This window comes from Ahaetulla prasina, chromosome 6 (genome assembly GCF_028640845.1).
Source record: "Ahaetulla prasina isolate Xishuangbanna chromosome 6, ASM2864084v1, whole genome shotgun sequence".
In the NCBI taxonomy this organism is placed as follows: Eukaryota; Metazoa; Chordata; class Lepidosauria; order Squamata; family Colubridae; genus Ahaetulla; species Ahaetulla prasina.
The window spans coordinates 19,304,637-19,330,416 of NC_080544.1; the positions used below are offsets into that span (position 1 = coordinate 19,304,637).

Below are 25,780 nucleotides of genomic sequence, written 5' to 3' on the forward strand. Positions count from 1 at the left end.
AAGGTTATCCCGTCAACTGATGATTGGCATCTGAGAGCTATCTGTAATGACTTGCAGCTATAGTCCTCCCACTAATAATACATCACACAAAATAGGCATATGTAACACAGAGGACATCTTTTTCATTAATCACAAAAGAACAGTTTGAAAGCACAAATAAAAGGTAAAGGTAAAGGTAAAGGTTCCCCTTGCACATATGTGCTAGTTGTTCCCGACTCTAGGGGGCAGTGCTCATCTCCGTTTCAAAGCCAAAGAGCCAGCACTGTCCGAAGATGTCTCCGTGGTCATGTGGCCGTCATGATTCAACATCAAAGGCGCACAGAATGCAGTTACCTTCCCACCAAAGGTGGTCCCTATTTTTTCTACTTGCATTTTTTACGTGCTTTCGAACTGCTAGGTTGGCAGAAGCTGGGACAAGTAACGGGAGCTCACCCCGTTACACGGCAGCACCAGGGATTTGAACCGCTGAATTGCCGACCTTTTAATTGACAAGCTCAGTGTCCTAGCCCCTTGAGCTACCGCGTCCCCTTGAAAGCACATATAACCACGCCCATTTGGGTAAAATAAAGTTCACACAACAAGGAGAGAGTTCCCACAAACTACTTTTCTCAGACATCCTTAGCAGAGAAAATAATAGCAAATTTACAGCAAATCTAAGTTTTCAGGAAGGCAATCCACACAGCAAAAACCTTTAACTACAGCACCACATCATAGAAAAAGAATTAAATAAAAATTCTATTCAGAGAAACCACAATGGACTGAATCACACCAGCAATTTTACAAAGTGGAAATAAACTGCCAATAAGATATCCTTCAGTACATACAACTGTCACCGCCATCTTCACTGAGACTTCGCACCACCTGAGGTTTTGGTAGTTGCTGGGGCTCGGCACCCCTGACAGCCCCCTTTTGGGGTGCTGTTATGCTTTAAGGCAGCAGTCTCCAACCTTGGCAATTTTAAGACTTGTGGACTTCAACTTTGCTGGCTGAGGAATTCTGGGAGTTGAAGTTCACGAGCCTTTTACATCAGAGGCATATTTGAGTCCACCAATAGATTACTTCGACTATTTTAATCATTTTAACATACCAGCCAACCAAGACCAGTCTAAGAATTCTATGCAAACCTAAATATCTAGTGCTAAATATGATAATTGAGGCCTTTGAATTCTGGTGCTGGAGAAGACTCCTGCGAGTCCCTTGGACTGCAAGGCGATCAAACTGGTCAGTCCTAGAGGAGATCAACCCTGACTGCTCTTTAGAAGGCCAGATCCTGAAGAGGAAACTCAAATACTTTGGCCACCTAATGAGAAGGAAGGACTCACTGGAGAAGAGCCTAATGCTGGGAAAGATCAAGGGCAAAAGAAGAAGGGGACGACAGAGAACGAGGTGGCTGGATGGAGTCACTGAAGCAGTCGGCGTGAGATTAAATGGACTCCAGAGGATGGTAGAGGACAGGAAGGCCTGGAGGAATGTTGTCCATGGGGTTGTGATGGATCGGACACGACTTCGCAACTAACAACAACAACAAATATGATAAATCAGGAGTTAAAATAATTTAGATGATCAACGTTATAGGATTAACAGGCAAAATGATTAGCAGAATGTTGTAAGAGCACCAATTATCAATCAAATGATATGGAAATAAAATCATTAATCTCTCTCTATAAAGACAATCTAGAACCGATGCCATGCATGCCCAAAGTGGCACATGGAGCCATGTCACCTAGAATGCACGATGTCACCTGTTCCTCTTCCGGGTTTCTGGTGCGCATGTGCATGCGATGATCAGCTGGCCTTTGTGTGTGCAGCAGTGCCGGAAACTGGAAGAGCTGGTCTTTTGTTTTCCTGCGTGATCATGTGCACCTGACACCCAGAAGACTAGTGAGAAGCTCATTTTTGGGTGCCCTGGGCAGCTCCTCTTCCGGGTTGTGGGCCAGACGAGCGCATGGGCAAAGCGCGGGAGTGCACATGCACACATGTGCTCCCTTTTCCGCACTCAGTGCCAAAAAGGTTCACCATCACTGATTTAGAACGTAATTTTCAACTGGGAAACAGTAGAAATTTTAGATCAAACAAATAATACTAGCACTCTAGAACAGGGCTGTCAAACTCCCGGCCCATGGGCCAGATGTGTCACACGCAAAGAGGAAAAAAGTCCCGATACGTCACGTGATGTCACGTGATAGCGTGAGTTTGACACCCCTGCTCTAGAAGATTGGCATTCCAACCAAATCATGACCAAGGGAGATAGATTTAAATCCCATTTGTGGTCTTATGAAAACATATAATTAAAAACTACATTCAAATGAAAGTTACTTATCACTCACTGTACTTTCCTAACCAAACCATGGTTCTCTCAGGGTTCTTTTCCCAACGAAAGAAGACTCCGAGGCTAGAAGTTCCTCAAAGTTCCATTTTATTAGAGATGTCATATTGGCACATCTGGGAAAACCCGAATCTGAAAACTTCCAGGTTTTCTCCATCCAAAAAAAGTCCAAGTCCCTTCCCCTTGCACCCACATGTCCATCACATGGTCCAATCAATGCACCATCCCAACTGGAGATGCCTCCCAGTCATGCCATTCCAGGTGCAGGCTGGATGTCCTTGACTTTCAGAGAAAAGAATGTTATTATGGTTAGATATCCCTGCTACTCCATGCAATCCCCCCTCCCAGTTTCTCACAGCACTAAGTATGGCAGCCCTGAAGATCCAAAGAAAAAGATGGCCTCCAGGGCTGACAGGTTCATAGCGAACATAACAGACATAAAAGGTAAAGGTTCCCCTAGCACGTTGCCGACTCTAGGGGGCGGTGCTCATCTGTGTCTCAAAGCCGAAGAGCCAGCGCTGTCCGAAGACATACAGACATATATACATATGAGAGAGAGAGAGAGAGAGAGAGCACACCTGATGCCAATTAAAAGACTTCACTTGCCCATCTCTTCCATATACATTGTGTTCAGTAATGAAATATTTGCACTCCAAAAATTAGCTTTGAGAATTTGTTAGACATAATCTTGTATCTGTCTTACAACTATAAATCTTACATCATCTTAACTGAGTCAATGTTCTTAAACCCAATTATTAATCATGAATATTTATTTAATCATATATTTTGTATATTCTGTGATCACAAGGAATCTGAATTTATATTTCTGACTGTAATAACTTCTCCCTGAATGTGGGAAATGAATATTGTCATTTTACTGACACTTTTTTAGATGAACTTTAATAAGCTAATCTTGATGCACTTAAAGATTGTCAAATATCTTGATAGGGAGCAATAAAAACTAGAGAGCTACTTTCATAATACATTAACTTATCTTTTAGAGAATTTTGGAAGTAATTTTATTCAGTAAGCCCAAACATACGGAGAGAAAAGTAGCAGTCACAAGTCTAAATTGTCATAAATTTTACTAGGAAATGTTGGCTGATATTCAGTGGTGAAATGCTCCAAAGTCTGCTCTCAGTTAGCTGCACGTGTATGCATGGTGCGTACCAAACACGGGCTTCGCACACATGCACACCACAGGTGCTACTGTACAGCACTGAAAAAGGAGGTTTAAGAAGCCTTTCCCAAGGTAAGTAGAACAGCGGGGGGGGGGGGGGAGAAACAGCTGCGCTGCGTGATTTAGATTCACTAGAAAGTAGGATATCTTTCTTTCTAGCGAATCTAAATCGTGCGGCACAGTTGATCGTCGGAAATACTGGTTCGTCTGAATCAGTAGTATTTTTTTTTACTACCCATTCGGGTGAACTGGTAGCTTTTTTTACTACCGGTTCAGGTGAACTAGTAGCTTTTATTACTACAGGTTTGGGCGAACCGGTCCAAACCGGTAGCATTTCATCCCTGCTGATATTTGTTGTTCATACCATGGAATTTGTCTGCATATGTGTTCAAATGTGGACACCTGTCTGCATTAAGAGTAGTTTTCTTTAAGGGATATAGAGTCATTTGTTTAATATTAATTGGAATGGGGACAAATGGAAAAACTCTGAATAAATGAAATGCATGAAAGAAATTCTTTCAGTGAGTAGCTGTATGGCTATAAACATTTATACAAAATAAATGAGTACTTGGGGGAAAAAATAGCCAGAGGCTTTGTGTTCTTATAATGAAAGAGTCATCTGTTCTATACATACAAGGATTTTTTATTGTCTCCTAAAACATGTAGGAAAATGGTTTTCATATTGAAAGGAAAGGTGATGAAAAGGAATGAAAGAATATCAGCTAAGGAAACAGAAAAATATAAAGTGACTTTAAAATCGCCAACGTGTAGACATTTCTGCACTGTGATTTATTTGCCTAATTTTCATCTGAATGATGAAATTCCAGATATCAAAAATTAATGACAATTACTTCTTCAAACTCAGTAAAAGTTAACAGAGGCTACCGCCTTCAAGTTGTTTTTTTAGCCACTCCTAAGCCTGGGAACCTGAATTATTCCTTTACAACAATGTTATCCACTGTTTATTGATCTCTTCTGAAAATAGATCTGGAGTGTAGCTCACTTTCGGGAGCTGTGACTGACCATCATATAGCCTAGAAACTGACAGTCAGTAAAGGGCACACCAGAAATTGACCCCCAATGACTGCAAAACAGTGCAAAGCAGAAAGGATTATTCATGTCTTGCAGAATTACAGAATAAACCTTCTCCAGTTCTATTCATGTCTTCTCAAATTCATGTCTTCTCCAATTTTATAATTGTCCAGTTCAAATCATTTCTAGTTAATAATAATAATATCAGAGTTGGAAGGGACCTTGGAGGTCTTCTAGTCCAACCCCATGCCCAGGCAGGAAACCCTACACCATTTCAGACAAATGGTTATCCAACATTTTCTTAAAAATTTTCATTGTTGGAGCATTCACAACTTCTGGAGGCAAGTCGTTCCACTGATTAATTGTTCTAACTGTCAGGAAATTTCTCCTTAGTTCTAAGTTGCTTCTCTCCTTGATTAGTTTCCACCCATTGCTTCTTGCCCTCCCCTCAGGTGCTTTGGAGAATAGCTTGACTCCCTCTTCTTTGTGGAAACCCCTGAGATATTGGAGCACTGCTATCATGTCTCCCCTAATCCTTCTTTTCATTAAACTAGGCATACCGAGTTCCTGCAACCGTTCTTCATATGTTTTAGCCTCCAGTCCCCTAATCATCTTTGTTGCTCTTCTCTGCACTCTTTCTAGAGTCTCAACATCCTTTTTACATCGTGGCGACCAAAACTGAATGCAATATTCCAAGTGTGGCCTTACCAAGGCATTATAAAGTGGTATTAACACTTCACGTGATCTTGATTCTATCCCTCTGTTTATGCAGCCCAGAACTGTGTTGGCTTTTTTGGCAGCTGCTGCACACTGCTAGCTCATATCTAAATGGTTGTCCACTAGGACTCCAAGATCCCTCTCACAGTTACTACTATTGAGCAAGGTACCACATATCCGGTACCTGTGCATTTTGGTTTTTTGGCCTAAATGTAGAACCTTACTTTTTTCACTGTTGAATTTCATTTTGTTAGATAGTTAGATAGTTCTTTGATTGGACATTATCTCCCAAAAGTCTCCAATCACATTTAAACAGATTCATCACCAGTCCCGTCTTTTGGGTAGGATACTCCTCCTTTGACTATTGGATGAAGCCAATCAACAAGTATGGCAGAGATAGTCTCAAGGCCGCCTGACGTCTCTCTAATTTTCAACACATTCCATTTTTCAATCTTAGGATTCCAAATCCAAATCAAATCCTTTATTACATTTTGTGAAGATTGCAAGAAAACTTTAACCGTTCTTCATGTGTTTTAGTCGCCACTGTCAGAAAATTTCTTTTTATTTCTAGGTTGAATCTCTCCTTGACCAATTTCCATCCATTATTCCTTGTCTGGCCTTCAGGTGCTTTGGAAAATAGGTTGACCCCCTCCTCTCTGCGGCAGGCCTTCCAATATTGGAAGACTGCTATCCTGTCTCCCCTGGTCCTTCTCTTCACTAGACTAGCCATGCCCAGTTCCTGTAACCGTTCATCGTATGTTTTAGCCTCCAGTCCCCTAATCATCTTGGTTGCTCTTTTCTACACTTTTTCTAGAGTCTCAACATCTTTTTTATAGTGTGGTGACCAAAACTGGATGCAGTACTTTGGCGTGGTCTTACTAAGGCTTTATAGAGTGGTATTAGTACCTCACTTGATCTTGATTGTGTCCCTCTGTTAATGCAATTTAGGATTGCATTGGCTCTTGGCCTGTGACACTAAGACCTATCCTGTCTTACCTCAATAATCACAGAAGAGATGGTATGGTTGGCAGATATTGTGGCTGAAAGGTAGCAGGATGTGAGCTCCATATTGCTGATAATTCTTCCTGGTGTAAAGAGAGATCTTGAACTCACCCTCATGTATTCTGAACAGCTGGGTATTTTTGTCAGTTGACTACAGGGACTGAGATTTTTTGCAAATGCTTCTGTTCAGCTGGGAATTGCAGGTTCCATCCTGCCTTGACCCATTAATGTAGCTTTTTCTAAAAACTCAAAGTTCAACCTAGCCCAGGGGTGTCAAACTGGATTTCACTGAGGGCAGGGGTGAAATGCTCCCAGATCGGATTGGATCGCGTGATCCGGTAGAGATCATGGCTGGTAGTTCAGCAATCCGGTAGCCACCCACCCGGGTGTTGTTACTTCCCGCTTTTAAAAGGTAAAAAAAAAAGGCTCTGATGATCATGCGCCACTGCTGTGATCGTCAGAGCCTTTTTTTACCTTTTAAAAGCATTTTTTACAACCTATTGCCTGAATAGGTTGTGTAAAAAATGCTTTTAAAAGGTAAAAAAAGGCTCTGAGGATCACAGCTGTGGCATAGAATTGTTGGAGCCTTTTTTTTACGGAGGTGTGGGTGGGGGAGTCTCTTTTTGCAAAACGGGTGTGTGGGGGGTTTTTCATTTTTGAGAGAGAGAGAGAGAGAGAGAGAGAAAGGAGGGTGGGAGGCAATGAAGGAAGGAAGGAAGGAGGAAGGAAAGAAGGAAGGAAGGAAGGAAGGAAGGAAGGAAGGAAGGAAGGAAGGAGGAAGGAAAGAAGGAAGGAAGGAAGGAAGGAGTACAAACCTGGCACTAGACGCAGCTTCAGAGGATAATCCAGGGCTGGAAGGGACCTAGAGGTCATCTAGTCCAATCCTGCTCCAGCAGGACATTGTTAATGAGTTTCTGTCTTTTGATCCCCCAATCAGATGGTTACATAGCCACGCCCACCCAGTCATATGACCCCCACCAAGCCACGCCCACAGACCTGGTAGTGAAAAAATTTAGATTTCACCCCTGACTGAGGACCACATCAGGGTTGTGTTTGACTTTGGAGGGCCGGGATGGGCGTGGGCAGGATGGGCATAGCCAGCTCAACTTCATTCATGTCAGGGGTGCCTGTGGTGGCCCAAGAACTCTGCCAGCGAAAATAGCCTCCCGAGGTCCATTTTCGGCTGTGACAGCCTCCTGCAACCCTCTGAAAGTGAAAACGGAGTTCGGGAGGGCCACATTTTTGCTGGCAAATGCACCAGAAGGCTGGTCCTTTGCTGTTTCCAGAGCAGCCCTGTGGTCCAGATCTCACCACCCTGGCTCGCGCCTTGAGTTTGACACCCCTGTATTAGAGCATTAGAATCCAGTATATTGAAATATCAAGATAATTAAAAATCGATAAAAGACAGAAGCGTGCACTATAATAATGAAGTTGTACCTGGCACACTCTGAGCATAATTGGTGATGATTACTCAATATCTACTTAGTTGTTTATTATAATCATTATTTCGAGCTATATAAGAGGAAGGGAAAAAGAGAAAGAAAAAAAGGATGTTATCAGATTGAATCTTAATTAATTGTTTCTTAGTTTTTAATTGTTTATAAATTTTAATAACTACCCTGTAGGTGATGCCACAGTTTCAGTTCCAACTGCCTTCGACCAATGAGCATTTAGTACTTTGCACAGAGCTCAGAATATTTAGGAATTTCTTGAAATGAGCCACAAAAACAGGAAATTGTCACGTTTTGTTTTTTGGACTCTAAAGTCATTGAAATATGCTAAGTGCATAAGGTCTTTAGCTCGGGATAAGAGAGAAACTGATGTTGCCACTTTTAGCAAAAACTATACAGATGCACACAGAGTATAATTCTGAGATAGTTTTTGCTGATTTGTCACACTTTTCAGTTTTTAAAACAGTTTCAAACAAGAGTTATCCTTCCTACTCGTGTGTTCAGGAACCTGGAAACAAACAGCCAATCGTGCCAGATAACCAGGGGTGGGATTCAGCCGGTTCAGACCGGTTTGGGCAAACCAGTAGTTTTGATGATCAACTGGCCCCGCCCACCCACCTCCACCCTATTCTGTCCTATATTTCCTTCTTTCTGGCCTCAGCTGACTCATGCGGCACAGCTGATTTCCATGCCTCCACCGTTCTACTTACCAGGGCTGCCTTAGAAGGTAAGCAGCTGAGCTACAAACGGCTGTATTTTGAACGCTGCGCGCAGAAGTGCGCGCTCACTGAATCGGTTGTTCAGCCGGTTGCAGCCCACCACTGCAGATAACCTTATCCTGCCCTTTATCCTCTAGGTCATGGAGTAGAAAAATGAACATGCAATACACACACACACACCGCCACCATGCCCTTCTTTCATGTTGAGTGTACTTGTTTGCTTCCACAAAAATGTCTTAGCAGTTCAGCCACAAAGCTGTCAAGGTACCATTCCCCATTCAAGAAAAGCTCAGGGGCTAGGGACTAGCAGATTAATAGGTACCCACTTCAGCAGGGAGGTAACAGCATTCCATGACGTCATGCTGGCCACATGACCACAGAAATGTCTTCGGACAAGATAAGGAGATGAGCACTTCCCCTTATAGTTGGCAAAGATTAGAGGAGTAAAATCCGCAGGGACTCGTTAGGGGCTAGGAAGCTGGGTGAAACAGGGTAACCTTCTTCTACAAGCTCCATGGATCATAATATTTAAAAATATCACTGCATTTTCAGCTGCATCACTGCTGAGGCTGATATAAATCTACTCTCCAGCACTATTACAATATTAACAAGATCTGGATTATTTACTTTATTCATTAAACAGGAAACTCAGTCAACTGAACATTCAAAAATGCATCACAAATACCATTGACTGGTGCTGATGGTTGATAGGGGTTGCTGTCAGTGTCCTAGGTATCAACCAAGTACCTTCTTAAGATGTATGATGTTCCAAGTAGCGCTGTTTTTTTGCAGTTCTGCTGGTGTTATTACAGGAAGCTGCAATTTGTTGATGCATCTTATAAAATTCTTGGACATGGTACCAAGTGCCCTGATGACAATGGATATCACTGTTACATGTTTCATCCATAGCCACGTAGTTTCGATGGCCAGGTCGCAATATTTCGTGATTTTTTTCCAGCTCTTTTTCTTTGACTCTGGCATCTCTCGGTACCGTGGTGTCAATAAATTGTACGTTTTGGTTTTCCACAACTGTGATATCTGGTATGTTGTGTTCCAAGTGACGATCCATCTGTATTCGAAAGTCCCACGAGATCTTCACCTTCTCATTTTCTGTAACTTTTTCCACTTTATGTTCCCATGAACAAGATCTGGATGATGATGATGATGATGATGATGATGATGATGATGAATGATGATGATGATTAACACGGCTGCAAAATGGACATTCCCAAGTTGGTGGAAGTGTCCTAACAAGGTTACGGAGATGGAAAATAGTTGGGAAATGGATAATCCTAAAACAAACTGGGATTGTCGCAAGAAGCAAATACATTGACTTGTTAAAAAAAAACAAAGGAATTTAAAAAATAGATATGGAGACCGTTGGTGGGCATTGAGGAACCTGTGAGAAAAAAAAGAACAGAGAACTCAAGAAAGGAAAGAGATGTTCTCCTAAAAATTACAGTGGAAAGCACTTAAACTGAGAGTTTGGGAAATCCATAAAGAACTGCAGATGCAGAGGACTTTACTTGACCCAGAGACAAATAGATACTCGGTGGGAAAAAGATGCAGAAGCCTGAAGGCAATAGCTGAGAAAAGAAGAAAGAAAAGAAAATTGTTTGCCTAGAGGCAGCTTAAGGAGATAAAGAGAACAACAGATAAAGCTTTAAAGCAAAGAAAAGACAGAAGGACTTTTTGTGGAATAGAATTAAAAGGGGGGAAAGCACAAGATTTTTCTTCTGTGTACTCAAACCAGCCAGCATACCTTCTGTCAGCTACAAAGGAACTGCTGGGGGTTGCAAAAGAATTTGAATTGCTTGGTACACTTGCCATCGTGGAAAAGAGGTTGGCATGTTTCATCAATAGGATATGCTTGGTATGTGCTTGGCCAGGGAGGATTGCCAGCGAGGTGCACTGAAGATGAGCATAGAGGATGCAAAGATGCCTGGCTGAAAGAAGAACAAGAACAAACTGGTCCAAGAAAAAAAGTTGAGGAGAAAGTGAAATGAGTTGCAACCAAGTGTCAGCCCTGGAGGCCATCTTTCTCTTTGGATCTTCAGGGCTGCCACATTTAGTGCATAGGCCTGCTGTGGGAAACTGGGAGGGGGTGGGTGGGTTGCATGGAGTGGTAGAGATAGATAGCCAAAATAACATTCTTTTCCCTGGGAGTCAAGGACGTTCAGCCTCCAACTGGAGAGGCGTGACTGGGAAACATCTCCAATTGGTACGGTGGATTGACTGGATCATGTGATGGACATGTGGGTGCAGGGGAAGGGACTGACTTTCCTTTGGGTGGGGAAAACCCAGGGTGCTTCCAGATTTGGGTTTTCCCAGATGTGCCGATATGACATCTCTAACAGAATGGAATTTTGTGGAATTGCTGCCCTCAGAGTCTTATTCGGTTGGGGGTGTTACTTGGAACCCTGACACCAAAGACTTCTGCAAAAGCAGCTGTGGTGAGGGTGAGATTTGTACAGCTTCAAAATGCACCATGCTTTGAAAGGTATGTTCCTGTAAGGGAGCTATTTAGATCATTGAATGAGAGAATGATTGATGTTTTTGACATCTCAGCACACACTCAGCACAGTGAGCACAGGCTCACTGTGGTTTAAGATATCTTTGTTCCTGTGTATTATGTATTGCTGCCTGCATATTTTTACAGTTGTTGGTTTCCAAATACAAATAGTACACTAAAGCAATTTTGTCTGTTCACAACTAGAGGTATTTTTTTTTCCTTCAAGGGAAAAGGGAGGAAATGTCTCTTAGAAATCTCCCTTTTTGGAGAATTGGCAGAAGGCCTCCTTAAATTGCATTGGATAAAAGTTGACAGGATCCTGCTGCCTAAGGAATCAGCTACTTTGTTAAACAACTACGGATGATCTACTTTATCAATAAAAGTGCATTATCCCAATTCATTTTCTAGTTGTGCTTTGTATGAATGCACTATCTTTTGCCAATTATGTGAAAGAAATGTTAGAATGCAGATGACCAGGTGAAAAGGAAAGATTAAAAAGGAAACATCCAGGCACAAAAGGCATTCAGACTTTTTTAATATGAATAGACCAAAGCTTCCAAAGAAGAAATGATTAAATGGCTTGCCTCCAGTAATTGTGAGTGCTCCATCACTGGAGGTTTTTAAGAAGAGCATGGACAGCCATTTGTCTGGAATGGTTTAGGTCTGGTACCGGCAAGGGTCTCCTGCTTGAGCAGGGGACTAGATTAGAAGACCCACCCGCCAAGGTCCCTTCCAATCAGGGGTGAAATGCTACCAGTTCGGACCAGTTCGCCTGAACCGGAAGTAATAAAAGCTACCAGTTCAGGCAAACGGATAGTAAAAGAAAAATGCTACCTGTTTGGATGAACCAGTATTTCTGATGATCAGCTGTGCCGTGTGATTTATATTCGCTAAAAAGCAGGAAATCCTGCTTTCTAGCGAATCTAAATTGAGCGACACAGCTGTTTTTCCCCCTCGCTGTTCTACTTACCTTAGAAAAGGCTTCTTAATCCTCCTTTTTCAGCACTGCGCAGTAGCGCCTGCGGTGAGCATGCATGTAAAGCATGCGTTTGGTGCGCATCGTGCAGCATACGTGCAGCGAACTGGTTGTGAAGCGAACCGGTAGCAGACTTCGGAACATGTCACCCCTGCTTCCACCTCTATTTTTCTATTATTTATTTATATTTATTTATTTAATCACATTTTTATACCGCCCTTCTCTCGAAGGACTCAGGGTGGTTTACAGCCAGATAAAAAACAACAGAATAAATACAGAATAAAATAATATTTAAAAAACTTATTCAATTTGGCCCTATATTCTGCAAGTCACATTGAATTATGAATTTGCTATTTTTATATCTGTAATTTGTCATTATTCGAATTTTCCACTAATAGCAACAAACTCCAGGATACCTATAGTACAGTTAGTTGCTGTTAACAAACAGTGAGATTTCAAATTAAATCTTGAAATTATAATAGGGTCAGAATGGACCCCTATGAGAATGCTGCAACAGTCTTAAGTGTGAAGAATGGCCTTAAGTCACTTTTTTTCAGTGCTGTTGTAACTTCAAACAGTCCCTAAATGAACTGTTATAAGTCGAGGACTACCTGTATTCAGTGGAACAACTTGTCTTCCGAAGTTGTGGGTGCTCCATCACTGGAGGTTTTAAAGAAGAGATTGGACAGCTTTTTATTTGGAATAATATATTTATTTATTTTTATTTATTTTATTTTATTAGATTTTTATACCGCACTTCTCCTGAAGGACTCAGGGCGGTGTACAGCCAGATCATAAAAACCCACAATATAAACATTAAAACAGAAACTTAAAACCAAGCATATTACATAAATGGCCGAAATATTTAAAAACAATTTAAAACCCTTAAAATTCATAAATAACCCCAATTAAAATTTAATAAAACTTTTAAGCCAGTCCCGCTTGAATAAATAAATGCGTTTTCAGCTCACGGCGAAAAGTCCGAAGATCAGGCACTTGGCGTAAACCAGGGGGAAGTTTGTTCCAAAGAGTAGGAGCTCCAACAGAGAAGGCCCTACCCCTGGGGGCCGCCAGCCAACATTGTTTGGCAGATGGCACCCTGAGAAGACCCTCTCTGTGTGAGCGTACGGGTCGGTGGGAGGCATAAGGTAACAGCAGGCGGTCCCGTAAGTACCCGGGCCCTAAGCCATGGAGCGCTTTAAAGGTGGTAACCAAGATCTTAAAGCGCATAGGATCTCCTGCTCAAGCAGGAGATTGGACTAGAAGACCTCTAAGATCCCTTCTACTTCTGTAAAGCTGTTCCTACCTTCTGGTTCCATGAACAAATCATGCTCCAGGAACTGTGCATTTTAATGTAACATTAGAAAAGAAATTAAGCATTGAGATTTAGAGGGGTGTATTAAATCTCTCTAGTATGAATGGCAATAATTCTAATCAAGATAGGCCTTACTAAAATGAATATTTCACTCCTAAATATGCTCCCCTAGAAGAAATTTACACCGACTTCCATTCTACAGGAGTAAAACTGCAGCAACCGCAATAAAAATAGCATTAGAGCATTTTCCCCTGCTTTTTCAAAATGTCATTATCATTTTAACAACACCAATCTCAAGATAATGATATGTACCTTTAATTAATACCCTTATTGGATGGCTGGAAATGGCACTTAAGAAAATGTTGACATTGTTAGAGAAACAACATCTGCTTTGCCAGGTTGAAGGCAGATGGTGAGCAGCTCATTTGACTCCTTCTTTTACCCAATTTCTCTGCCCTTGTTCAATGCTCAGTGTGTGTGGAAAATACTGTTAAGCAGGAAAAGCAATGGCTCCCTGTGTCTAACACACAGTCTATGTGTCCTAATAGATTCAAGATGGACAGAACTAGTAAACATTTCAATTACATGCTGAATAAGATTTACGATTTTAAGGGGATTGTTTAAGGGGAAGAAAATCCAAGTGTACCTCAGGCATCTGTGGAAGAAAGCAAATAATATATAGGGGAAAATTGAGGCATTTTCTTTTTTTTTCTTTTTTAAAAAAATGTTTAATATTTTATTATAACACAATATGACAAACACACAACATACAACATATAAATATATCCACTTTTTAACCAATGTTTCTTAGTGGTCTTCTTTTCGTTTTATACCTTTCCCCCCATATCTCTCTTACTGTTTTGTTTTGTTTTTTCATTGCAAAGATGTTCCCAAATAATACCTCAATGTGTTGGAAGTGTAAGAAAATGCATGGAACATATTACCATCTATGGTGGACATGCCCGGCGGCAAAATAATTCTGGGCAAATATAAAGAAATGTTTAGAAAAAAATAATAGACCAACCAACTGAAAGAAAGCCGGAAACTTTTTTATTAGGAATATTCACGAGGACATACACTAAAGAAATAAAATATGTGATTTTACACATCATAACAGCTGCACGAATAACATATGCACAAAATTGGAAACAGGAAAGGACACCAACAGATGAAGAAGTAATAGGAAAAGTTTTAGAATGTGCCGAGATGGACAAATTAACAAAAGAAATTAAAGAAAAAGAAGAAATAGATTACTATATAATCTGGAAAAAATGGTATGAATGTCTTGAGACTAGAAATACACACACACACACACACACACACACACACACATACATGGACGCAGTGGCTTAGTGGGTAAGACGTTGAGTTTGTCAATCGAAAAGTCGGCAGTTCAGCGGTTTGAATCCCTAGTGCGGCGTAACTGGGTGAGCTCATGTTACTTGTCCCAGCTTCTGCCAACCTAGCAGTTCGAAAGCACATAAAAAATGAAAGTACAAAAATAGGGACCACCTTTGGTGGGAAAGTAACAGCATTCCGTGTGCCTTGGCATTGAGTCATGCCAGCCACATAACCACGGAGACGACTTCGAACAGCGCTGGCTCTTTGTCTTTGAAACGGAGATGAGCACTGCCCCCTAGAGCTGGGAACGACTAGCACATATGTGCGAGGGGAACCTTTATCTTTATATATATATAAAGATATATGTAGGTCTTTGGTTATTTCAAACCCCTCCAAAGACCTACGTATATATATACGTAGGTCTTTGGCCATTTCAAACCCCTCCAATCGATACATGCAGCAGATTGACACCCACTATGAAGATGTAGCACGAACACGAACACGAAGCCAAACAACAGCTATGCAGCTCACCAGCTCAAATCCCCTTGCAACTCAGACTAATCTGAGCACAACCAAGCCCCCACCCAAACAGGACACACCCCCAGCCAATCAGAGCACAAAAAAAACCCCATCCAATCAGAGCACAGCCAAGCTCCCACCCAATCAGTTCAAACCCCCACTAGCAGTTAAAAAGGAAGAAACAGCTGCAATCACACAGAAGCACGAAGCCGAAGCCTGAAGATGACGAATGAGACTTTGTCGAAACATCGCCAAGACACTTCCAATTTTACGCGGGAGAAAACCCGAATAACCAAAGACTACATACAAACACCCGTGAAAACCTCAGAAAACTAATATATATATATATATACATACATACATACATACATACATACGTGTGTGTGTGTGTGTGTGTGTGTGTGTGTGTGTGTGTGTGAGAAAATAGAAATGTAAAATATGTATATAAAAAATTGAGGCGTTTTCAACCGCAAGCCATAGTAGAACAAATTGTGGTTGAAAAAGACTCATTACTTCTCTTGTCTCAAAATTAGTCTTAGAAGCAGAGTTTCCTCTGTGATTTTGCCTTAATTAGAGGAAACCGAACAAAACAATTATTATCTAAGCAAAACTTGTTACGGCTTAATCCATTAAAAATGGACAATACCAATGTGCATTTTTTAAACACAGGTTTTCCTGTATTATTTCAGTCTGTAATTCTATCATGTGAATAAGCTACAAGCTGGAAAGTTGCATTTGTATTACTCCCTTAACGTATTTAGTTTGTGTACGGCTTTTCCTACAGTATTTTTATCAATGCATTATACATTTTATGTTTTGAAAAATATAACGCTAACACGAAGTTCCAATTTTTTTTCCAGGTACAAACTCTTTGTTGTCTTCAGTCATTTCCAAAGGCATGATTCCCTCCCCCCCTCAGGATGTAAATATATAAATATATTCCCTTTTGAATATATTTTTATGCAGAAAATTTTGTTTACTGTTGCCCAATCAGGTCATGTCAAGATATGTAAGTATCAGGGGTGTCTGCTGGGTATGGGTGAAAAAAGAAAGTCAAGTTGTTAGCTGTGGTGGTGTGATTCAAGCTCTGCTTGATTTTTATGCGTGTGAAAAATGAAGGCCACAGAGGAGGAGCTGGTATGAAGGACTAGAGTGAGGCAGCAGCTTCCTGGGAAGGAGGGAGCATATCCAGTGGTGGGATTTAGCTGGTTCTGTCCAGTTCCAGTAGTGCCAACTGCGGTAGGCTCTGCCCACCTGCCCAGATGTAATGCCATCCTATTTAGCCATGTTTTGGAGGCTGTGCGACGCGCAAGAGAGCAAAGAGCATGCATAGAAGGCCGAGCATGAGTGGTAGTGTGTGGTCACATTTGCCAACCGGTAGGGAAGATAAGTAAATCCCACCTCTGAGCACATTCCAGAAAGAGGGGGATAGAGGGTGAACAATAGGCAGCCCAGCCCAGAGATGGATAGGAGGCTGAGAACAAGAATTTGGATAGCGACTCCAGGGCTATCTCTCAGGGTATTTCCATTATGGGTATCCATGAGGGTAATAAGGGTTTAGTCTGGCAAGATTCTGTCTGTTATGTATTAGCAAATAAAGAACTGAATTTTGGCGGAACTGTTCCATATTGTTCTTGGGCTTAGTCTGACAATGTGTGTCACATGAACCATTCTGGCAGCCATCTTGACCTTTTTTTTAATATAACTCTGCAAAGCGTATAGTCAAGGCTATGGTTTTCCCAGTTGCAATGTATGGCTGTAAAAGTTGGACCATAAGAAAGGCTGAGCACCAAAGAATTGAGGCCTTTGAACTATGTGGCTGGAGAAGACTCCTGCAAGTCCCTTGGACTGTAAGGTGATCAAACTAGTCAGTCCTAGAAGAGATCAACCCTGACTGCTCTTTAGAAGGCCAGATCCTGAAGATGAAACTCAAATACTTCGGCCACCTAATGAGAAGAAAGGACTCACTGGAGAAGAGCCTAATGCTGGGAACGATTGAGGGCAAAAGAAGAACGGGACGACAGAGAATGAGGTGGCTAGATGGAGTCACTGAAGCAGTCGGCGTGAGATTAAATGGACTCCAGAGGATCATAGAGGACAGGAAGGGCTGGAGGAACATTGTCCATGGAGTCGCGATGGGTCGGACACAACTTCGGAACTAACAACAGCAACAACAACAACCTGCAAACACTCTGGTAAGTATTAAAATGGATGGTAGATATCTAGAGAAGATAGGAATTTCTATATATGAGTAAATTGATCATCCTATTCACAATGTGATCTACAAGGACAATCAGAAATAATCCCAGATAACTTTTTAGTTTTCAAAAACCAAACGGGAAATGGATAGCATGCAAATTGGTAACAAAATGGCATTAACTATGTGTAAAATTATCTTTGGATTATAGTAAATCTGCTCAATGAAAAAGTTCCAAATATCCCACACATAATTTCAGTGTTTTTCACATTTATTGGCTACTGTACAATTTTTTAATGGGCTTTTTGGAACAATAAATATAGTTCTATTCATAAAAAGGTTATCTTTGCCAAGTTGCTTTCATAATCTAAAAAGGCAAAGTATGCTTCTGAAAAGTATTGTGATTGATGTTTTTAATTGTCATATAATATTAGATTAGTGTTAAAATATAATTATAGCATATAGAGCTCACCTGCATTGAGGCATTAAGAAAAATACGACTATGGAGGAATGTGTCTCTTATTTGTGCTTCCATAAAGCAACAATGGATGTAAAGATAAAAACAGATGGTTGCAACAATCTGTAAAGTCTTTTGCAAAGTTTGTTAATTCTATTTTTTAAAAATGAGTTGCACAGAATTTGCAGCTAATTCTCTGCAACTTTCAATTTCCAGACATGAGGGGTGATCAAAATTTGTGACATGCCTTGGGGATTGTAAAGATATTTTAGTTACTTTAATATAATTTAGATGTTCTTGGTAAGCAACTACATAAACATCATAACTTTTTAACCTTTTGTTTGTTTCATTCATATTCCTGTGTTGCTTCTTCTCTTTTACCCCAAGCAAAGCAACAAAAGCCCAGGCCAAAGCCAGTGGCCTATGAGATAAAGATAAAAGAGCTAGAACTCATCAGAGTGGGAGTCCCAAAAGTGCTTTTTCAAGAGGCAACTGGTCTTTCTTGTTTTTCTTTGAAGACATTTCACTTCTCATCCAAGAAGCTTCTTCAGCTCTGACTGGATGGTGGGGAATGGAAGGATTTCTATTCCCTGCAGACAGCTGATCATTTGCATTCTTTTAGAGAGCCATTGTTATGGTCTGCCAGCAGCCTGCAGAGCTGGCAGCGGAGTCGGATAGTGAGGACACTGGGGAGGACAATGGGCTAGTCCTAGAGTCAGGGGAAGACCTGGATGAGGGTTCTGCATCGGAGGCAGAGATGGGGCCAGGGCCAGCTGGTAGCGATGCATGGACTCCAGAGCCTCCAGAAGCAGACAACAGAGAGGCAGAGGAACAGGAGGAGCCTGTTCCTAGTGCACGCATGCAAAGAGCTGCCAGAAGGCAAGAGCAGCTAAAGCAAAAAGGATAACTCGGGAGTAAGGCCAGGAGATGATTGGTCCCTCCCGTAAGGGTTAAAAGAGCAGCAATGGCTCTTAGGTTCTTTGCAGGAAAGCAACGTTGCTGCAATTGTTTCTTATCTCCTGTTTCTGAACTTTGTGGGGCTTTGCCAAGAAAAGCCTTTGGCAGGGTGCCAAAGAAGACAAAGGTTTGTGATAAGGCCAAAGGACTTTTTCTGAGGGACTTTGTTTCGGACTTGATTGGGATGAGCCTGAGAATGAAGTAATTCTTAGCTGTTCTAATAAAATATGTTTGTTTAGGACTGATTGTGTCTGGTAATAACTACTTGGGCCTAGGTCACAACATCCATTGAGGCTACTTGGAGGTTTGTCTATGTCCTCAGGGTCACTTGAGTAGTGCAAATGCATATGGAGCCTTCTTGGAACGGCTGAAAGGATTGTGCTGTGGAGCTGTGTTCCTTACAGGATGTTCTCTGCCCTGCACAGGCGCAGGCTGTTGGGGATGAGTTTGAGTTGTCTCCATCTCAAACTAAAGTGCAAATGGTCTTGTAGTCTGCAGTTTGTAGTCAGTTTGAGATGGAGACAACACAGACTCATCCCCAACAGCCCATGCCTGCATTCAACAGTAATTGAATGTGAGGGAAGTGAGGGAAGTCACCTCTCCTAGAAGAATGAAATACTTTGATAAATATTTTAAAAGGCAGAATATTGTATTCCCCTAAAAGAGAAATAGAAATCTTAAGGGAGAGAGAAACTCAGCCACAGCTTCCTGCCCCCAGCAGATATTTAGTGCCCATAAAGAAAGAGTGGGCCATCCTATCTACAAGATAAAAGACCTTCAGCTCCAGAGTGATGGGATTAAGACATGACCATCCAGAACATAATAAGATTATCTAGCAGCAGAGCTCACTGCATTGGAAAATCTCCTAAGGACATTGCATCACCCAGCAAATTTCAAACAAACTTATCTCAGAAAAACATGACCCCACATAACCCCATGGGAGTCTGACAACAGCCAATAGAATACATGTTCTTGCACAGGAACAGGAAGCTCAAGTGCAAAGCCGAAGAGGAGGTATATAAAAAAACCCACTCTTAGCTCCATGTGGTGATCTGCACCAGGACCATGTGCTTGGTGGTACTGTTCACCATTAAACCCTTTTTCCAATCAGCCCCCATGTTTCCAGTGTCTTTCTCCCAGCTTGGAACTGAACAGATGGATATTACTTCCAACAAAAGGGACATAGGGCAGAAAACATTCCTGCAGAAAAAGAAGGTTTCCACAGTCCTTTCAGCAGTTCCAAGAAGGCTCCACACCTTGTTTTACTACCCATGTGACCCTGAGGACACAGTCAAACCTCTAGGAGGCCTCAAAGACTCTCTAAATCAGGGGTCTCCAACCTTGGCTACTTTAAGACTTGTGGACTTCAACTCCCAGAATTCTTTGCTGGCTGAGGAATTCTGGGAGTTGAAGTCCACAAGTCTAAAAGTAGCCAAGGTTGGAGACCCCTGCTCTAAAAGAATGCAAATGACCAGCTGTCTGCAAGGAATATAAATCCTTCCATTCCCCCACCATCCAGTCAGAGCTGAAGAAGCTCCTTGGATGAAAAGCGAAACATCTTCAGAGAAAAACAAGAAAGACCCATTGCCTCTTGAAAAAAGCACCTTTGGGATAACTATGACCTGGATGACTGAGAATCTCCATAGACATCAGAGTAGGAGATAATGTAGGACAAAAATCAAGAGCAAGAGACACACACTGAAATCAACAGAATAATATGAGAGCCATAAACCAGGGAACCTGTGTCAGTGTTCCAGAAAACCCCAACTCCAATTAAAAATTCCAAGGCAAGCATTTTCTCAAAGTTCCATTTATTAGAGTAGGTTTACTGGCACATCTGGGAAAACCTGAATCTGAGACTTTACTGAAAACCTCAGTAAATCAAAACCACCAAAACCATCTCCTCAACCATCAGTCCATCACATGCTCCAATCACCATCTGTCCCATCTCGAGACATCACTCCAACCACTCCTTATCCAGATGCAGGATCGTCCTGACCTTGACCAAAAGGAAGAATGCTATTTTGTCTAAATACATTCCCTCTACTAAATCCCCCCTCCTCCTACTTTCCCACACACGAGAAGGTGACAGCGTGGAAGCTTCCGGGACTAATATGGCTTCCAAAGCTGACACCCTGTTCATTGCAGAAGGTGAATGGGGACATAAACAGGCTATCAGAAGCAGCCTTTCCCCATTAGTTTGCAATAAAGCCAAGTATCCTTCAACAACATATTTGGGGCGCTGATTTTTGAACTGATGTGAATCTCAGTTCATATCCACATCACACTTGCTGCAATTGGAGTCTTTTCCAATGGAATTTTGCCATTTTTCTATCACCACTATGAAATTCCACAGGGCTTTCACCCTGACCAGGCTGGATGCATTAACTTCTGCCTTCCTATTAGGATGATTTCACTATCATCAACATATATATCCTTGTCGGTATAAAACAATGGGGACTTTGAGCCACGTATTTCCACATTGACATCTCTATGGTAGTTTGTAACCAATTATATCCTCCACAACCACCATGTTTGAATGAGCAGCCCTCCCGTCAACCGTTTCATGAGATTATTCACAGCCCAAAGACACACACAAAAATGGAGTTCTCAGGCCTTAGAATATGAATACGTTGACGCACTAACTTGTGTTTCAATGTTTTAGCCTTATAAACAACAGCAACCACTATCGTGGTTAATCTAAGAAGAGAAGCATTATTTGACTCAGTCTTCCAGGGTTAAGAGATGATACAGAAATCAGAAATTTCCCATTGAATGATGACAATGCTTCCAAATTTATTTAGATGTTTGAATGTTCTTTTCAAATTGGCCCATCTCTGAATCATGCTCTGTATCAGGAGTCTTGGCAGTTCTGGATTATTATATTACTGCTAGCTGAGAAGCTAGTTTGCTAACAGATATTACTTATACTCATTGATAAACCAAGAATTTTAAGTTCCAAAATACATGCCAAAATTGGGTTTGGCTTTTCTGCAAACCAGAGCTCAGATTTTTAGAGCCTGTCACGATCTGAATATCACACGATTTTATAAATGATGACATAACCGTTTGCAGTTTTCTGCCTGCGATTCAATGACTGCTTATCCATGGGCGACACATTTTTCAAAGGTCAGTTTATATCTGCAATGGGCTTATCCATGATTATCCATGGTATCTTGCATGCGTTTATCAATAGTGGAACTGAAGCCGCATTCCTATACCAATTTTACCTGTGTCGCTTTGTCTAATAATTTCTACAGCTTGAAAATTATTGAGTAGTTACGATCGACCTCTCATCTCCCCGTCTCTCTCCCTCAGCCTTGCCCCACAGAAGCCTCTCCTTGCCTCTCCTCTCCTCTCCTCTCCTCTCCTCTCCTCTCCTCTCCCCTCCCTCAGGCTTGCCCCACAGAAGCCTGTCCTATGCTATCCTGTTCTCTCCAGAGTTATTTTCAAGTTGGGAGGGGGAGTAGAATGTCTAACTAATTAGCATCAGAGCATGTTATAATAATATCAGAAATACTAATGCTCTGATGGTCATTTCAAAAAATCCTTTCTTAGTGAGCACCTAGAAGCCAAGAGAAATATACATGGCAAATTTCAAGTTTGTAGGCTTTACGGTTCTGGAGATTTCATGATTATGGCATGAGTGGTTTTTGCTTTTATACATATAGTTTATATAAACCGCAAGGCTGACTCGCACTCTATGGCCTAGAAAGGCATATCTGGGCTGCACAATTTGAATGATTGTTAGGTGGTGCCAAAGAGCTAGAATAGGATGTACCTTTATTGACATGTAGAGGCCATCTGGAATTTTGTCTAGGTATGAAACTACCGGTTCATCCGAACTGGCCTGAACCGGATGAATACCAACTCTGGCTGCAATGGGAAAGGCATGCTTCCAAAGGCACACAACATGACAGTATTTGAGGGAAAGGGCCTGGAGTGGGATGGGCAGGTGTCCCCTGCCCTGTGGGATGCAAAGGTGAACTTAGAGAGATCATGCCTTGTAAAGCTTGAGAAGTCAGAACCCTGATTGGCACCCAGAATAATACATAATATAAAAAGAAGGCAAAGTTAAGCTGACCAGACGTCCCACTTTTGGCGGGACAGTCCCGCTTTTGGCAAATTTGTCCCGCGTCCCATGGCGTTTTAAAAAAGGCCCACTTTTTCCTGCAGAGGCAACAACTTTCAAGACACGTGGACTTCAGCTCCCAGGATTCCCAGCCACGGCTTCCCGTGCTGCACCGCGATTGGCTCCCTCTGGCCTCCTCTCAAAAAGAGAGCTTTGCCATTGGTTGCGCAGATGAAGCACGCTGGCAATTGGGTGTTGCTAGGGAGACGGAGGCGTGTTCCTGCTCTGCCCGGGCCCCGTTCGACTCTCCGGCCTTGCACCTGCCTGGCGCCGGCGGACAAAGTTCCCTCAAGCCAAGCCCATCCCGACGGCAGGGAGCAGCAGAGCCCTCATAGCAAGGTGGGTGCGTGGGAAGGCCGGGGGTGTCGCTTGGTTCCCGCAGGAGGAGGAAGGTCTCCACGCCTGGACTGGGCTGCGAAGCGTGTGTCAATCGCCTCGGCCTGCTGTCCACCCAGCAGGACTGTCCTGCGGCTGCCTCCCACCCACGCAGCGCCAGCCTACCCTAACCCATCTGGAGAAAGAGTGATGGAGAGAAAGAGGGGGGCAGAAAATTATGAAGGAGAGAAAGAGAGATGAAGGATAGAAGGAGAAAGATGAAGATGAGAAAGGGGGTGAGAAAGATGGAGAGAAAGAGAGAGAGGGAGAAGGAGAGATTAAGGAGAGAAAGATTGAGAGAAAGAGGGGGGAGAAAGATGGAGAGAAAGAGAGGGAGAGAGAAAGATTGAGAGAAAGAGAGAGAAAGATGAAGAGAGAAAGGGGGAGAAAGATGAAGGAGAGAAAGAGAGATTAAGGAGAGAAAGATTGAGAGAAAGAGAGGGAGGAGAAGGAGAGATTAAGGAGAGAAAGATTGAGAGAAAGAGGGGAGAAAGATGAAGGAGAAAGAGGAGGAGAATGGATTTGTTCTGGTAATTGGTTTAACAAGCATGGCACTGAAAAAGTGACATGACTGTTTTTTCACACTTAAGAACATTGCAGCAAACAGTCATTAGGGCAAAGAATCTATGTCACATGACCACCTGGACATGCCCACCCGGTCACATGAAGCACCGCAGTTGTGACATGAGTGACATGGTTATTAAAAATGCTGCAATAGGGATAAATGATGACCCGTCATAAGAGTGAGGACTGATCAGTGAGAACCTGTCAGAAATCACTTTTTTCAGTCCTCTGGGTAGTCCCTATGTGCATAGGGACTACCCAGATGGCTGAAAAAAGTGATTTCTGACAGGCTTTCACACTTTTGACCAGTCCTCACACTTATGACCGGTCATCATTTATCCCTGTTGCAGCATGTTGTGCATAGGGACTACTCAGAGAAAAAGTTATTTTTGACCTGTCCTCACACTTTTGACTGGTCCTTACACCTACAACTGTCCTCACATTTTACATTTTGCACCCTATCTTGTAACCGTGGTGAAGAGAAGCAGTTGTGAAATAAGTAACATGGTTGTTAAAAATGCTGCAATGGGCATAAATGTGAGGATGGTCATAAGTGCGAGGATCGGTCAGAAATTTTAGCCCTCTGAGTAGTTTCTATGCCCATAGCCAGGGCCACCGGGTCACATGAGCAGCTAGCCACGCCCACCAGTCACATGACCACCAAGCCACACCCCAAAATAAGCCACGCCCACAGAACCGGTACTAAAAACAATTAGACCCCCCACCAAAATGGTGTCCCACTTTACCAATGTTAAAATCTGGTCACTATAGGCAAAGTGCCTCTGTATTATATGCACAATTGTATGAATGTAAGCTCCTGATTAGCTTGATGGATCTCAAGGGTGGAGCCAGTGAAGAGATTCTGATCCTCTCCTACATTTTATCTACAAAAGGCAATTTCAGCCCTGAATAATGAAGCTCCAGTGAGGGAAACTCTGAAAGGTTTATTTAAGTGCTAATAAATTATACCCTCAAGACTTTTGTTTAAAGGGAATATATATTCTGATCAATCGAGGCAAAGATTGCAGCTCAAATGAACAGGACTTGGAGGCTGAAAGGATGATCTAAAGCAGACTAAACTTTTCTTAGTTTAAGCAGCCTAGTATCCTTCAAAAAAGATGAGAGAGATAATGGGGGGGAATATCACACATCTCACAAGGATGCATACGAATCCTATTCTCAACCTGAAAACAGCGCAAGGACTGTTGTGTGAATGAAAAACCGTTCTATGTACTTATGTATTTACAGGTAGTAAAAAAGAGAAGTCATACCTGAGGGTACAAAGTCTCCAAGTGATTGGCTGCTGTTTGGACAATGTTAATTCCTTCTTCATTTGTGGATACTGAGCAAGCAAGATTAGCCACCTGAACAAGGGTAAGGAAAAACACTATTAGTAAATTTTGATAGAATCACAGAAAACCTTACATGATCTTTTGTCCTCCGATGGCTTAGGTTATAACCAAGGCCCGTGATTTGGTGAGATGCATTTTATTAGGAATAGTCGTCATTTAATGACTGCCTTGGTTAGTGGCCATTCAAAGTTGCAACAGCATTGAAAAAAATAAAGTTACAACTGGTCCTTGGACTTATAATCACCATGGCATCTCCAGTTAAGTGAATCTTAAATACAGCAGTATTAATCGGGAAAGTTACAGGTAATTTCAAAAGATAGCCCCTGTAAGAAAAACCACAAGCCACTTTTTAATTAAGAATCCAGTCAAGTTGTCGCAGAAGAACTTGTTATCATGAACAAAGCAGAGGTGGTAGCTAGCCAGTTCGGACAGATTCGCCTGAACCGGTAGCGGAAATCGCAGGTGGGTCGGCCTACCAGGCCCGGCTCTATGCTGTCCTCTTTAGGCACGTTTTTGAGGCTGGGCGCATGTGTGGAAGGCTCCCACACACCTGCTTGGCGAACCGGTGGTAACAAAATGTGAAATCCACTGCTGGAACAGAGCTTACTCCAGTCTAATAGTGAAATCACAGGATTTGCAATCTGTAAATCTGGATT

General features: G+C 42.1%; 1 protein-coding gene across 1 annotated transcript in view; it reads right to left on the reverse strand.

Moving 5' to 3' along the window:
* Positions 1-25,780, reverse strand: part of CTNNA3 (catenin alpha 3) — a 1,121,082-nt gene that overhangs the window by 432,123 nt on the left and 663,179 nt on the right. Inside the window, exon 10 of the mRNA XM_058187693.1 lies at positions 25,044-25,136. Coding sequence (XP_058043676.1) covers positions 25,044-25,136 — 93 coding nt within the window. The remainder of the gene's footprint in view (positions 1-25,043; positions 25,137-25,780) is intronic.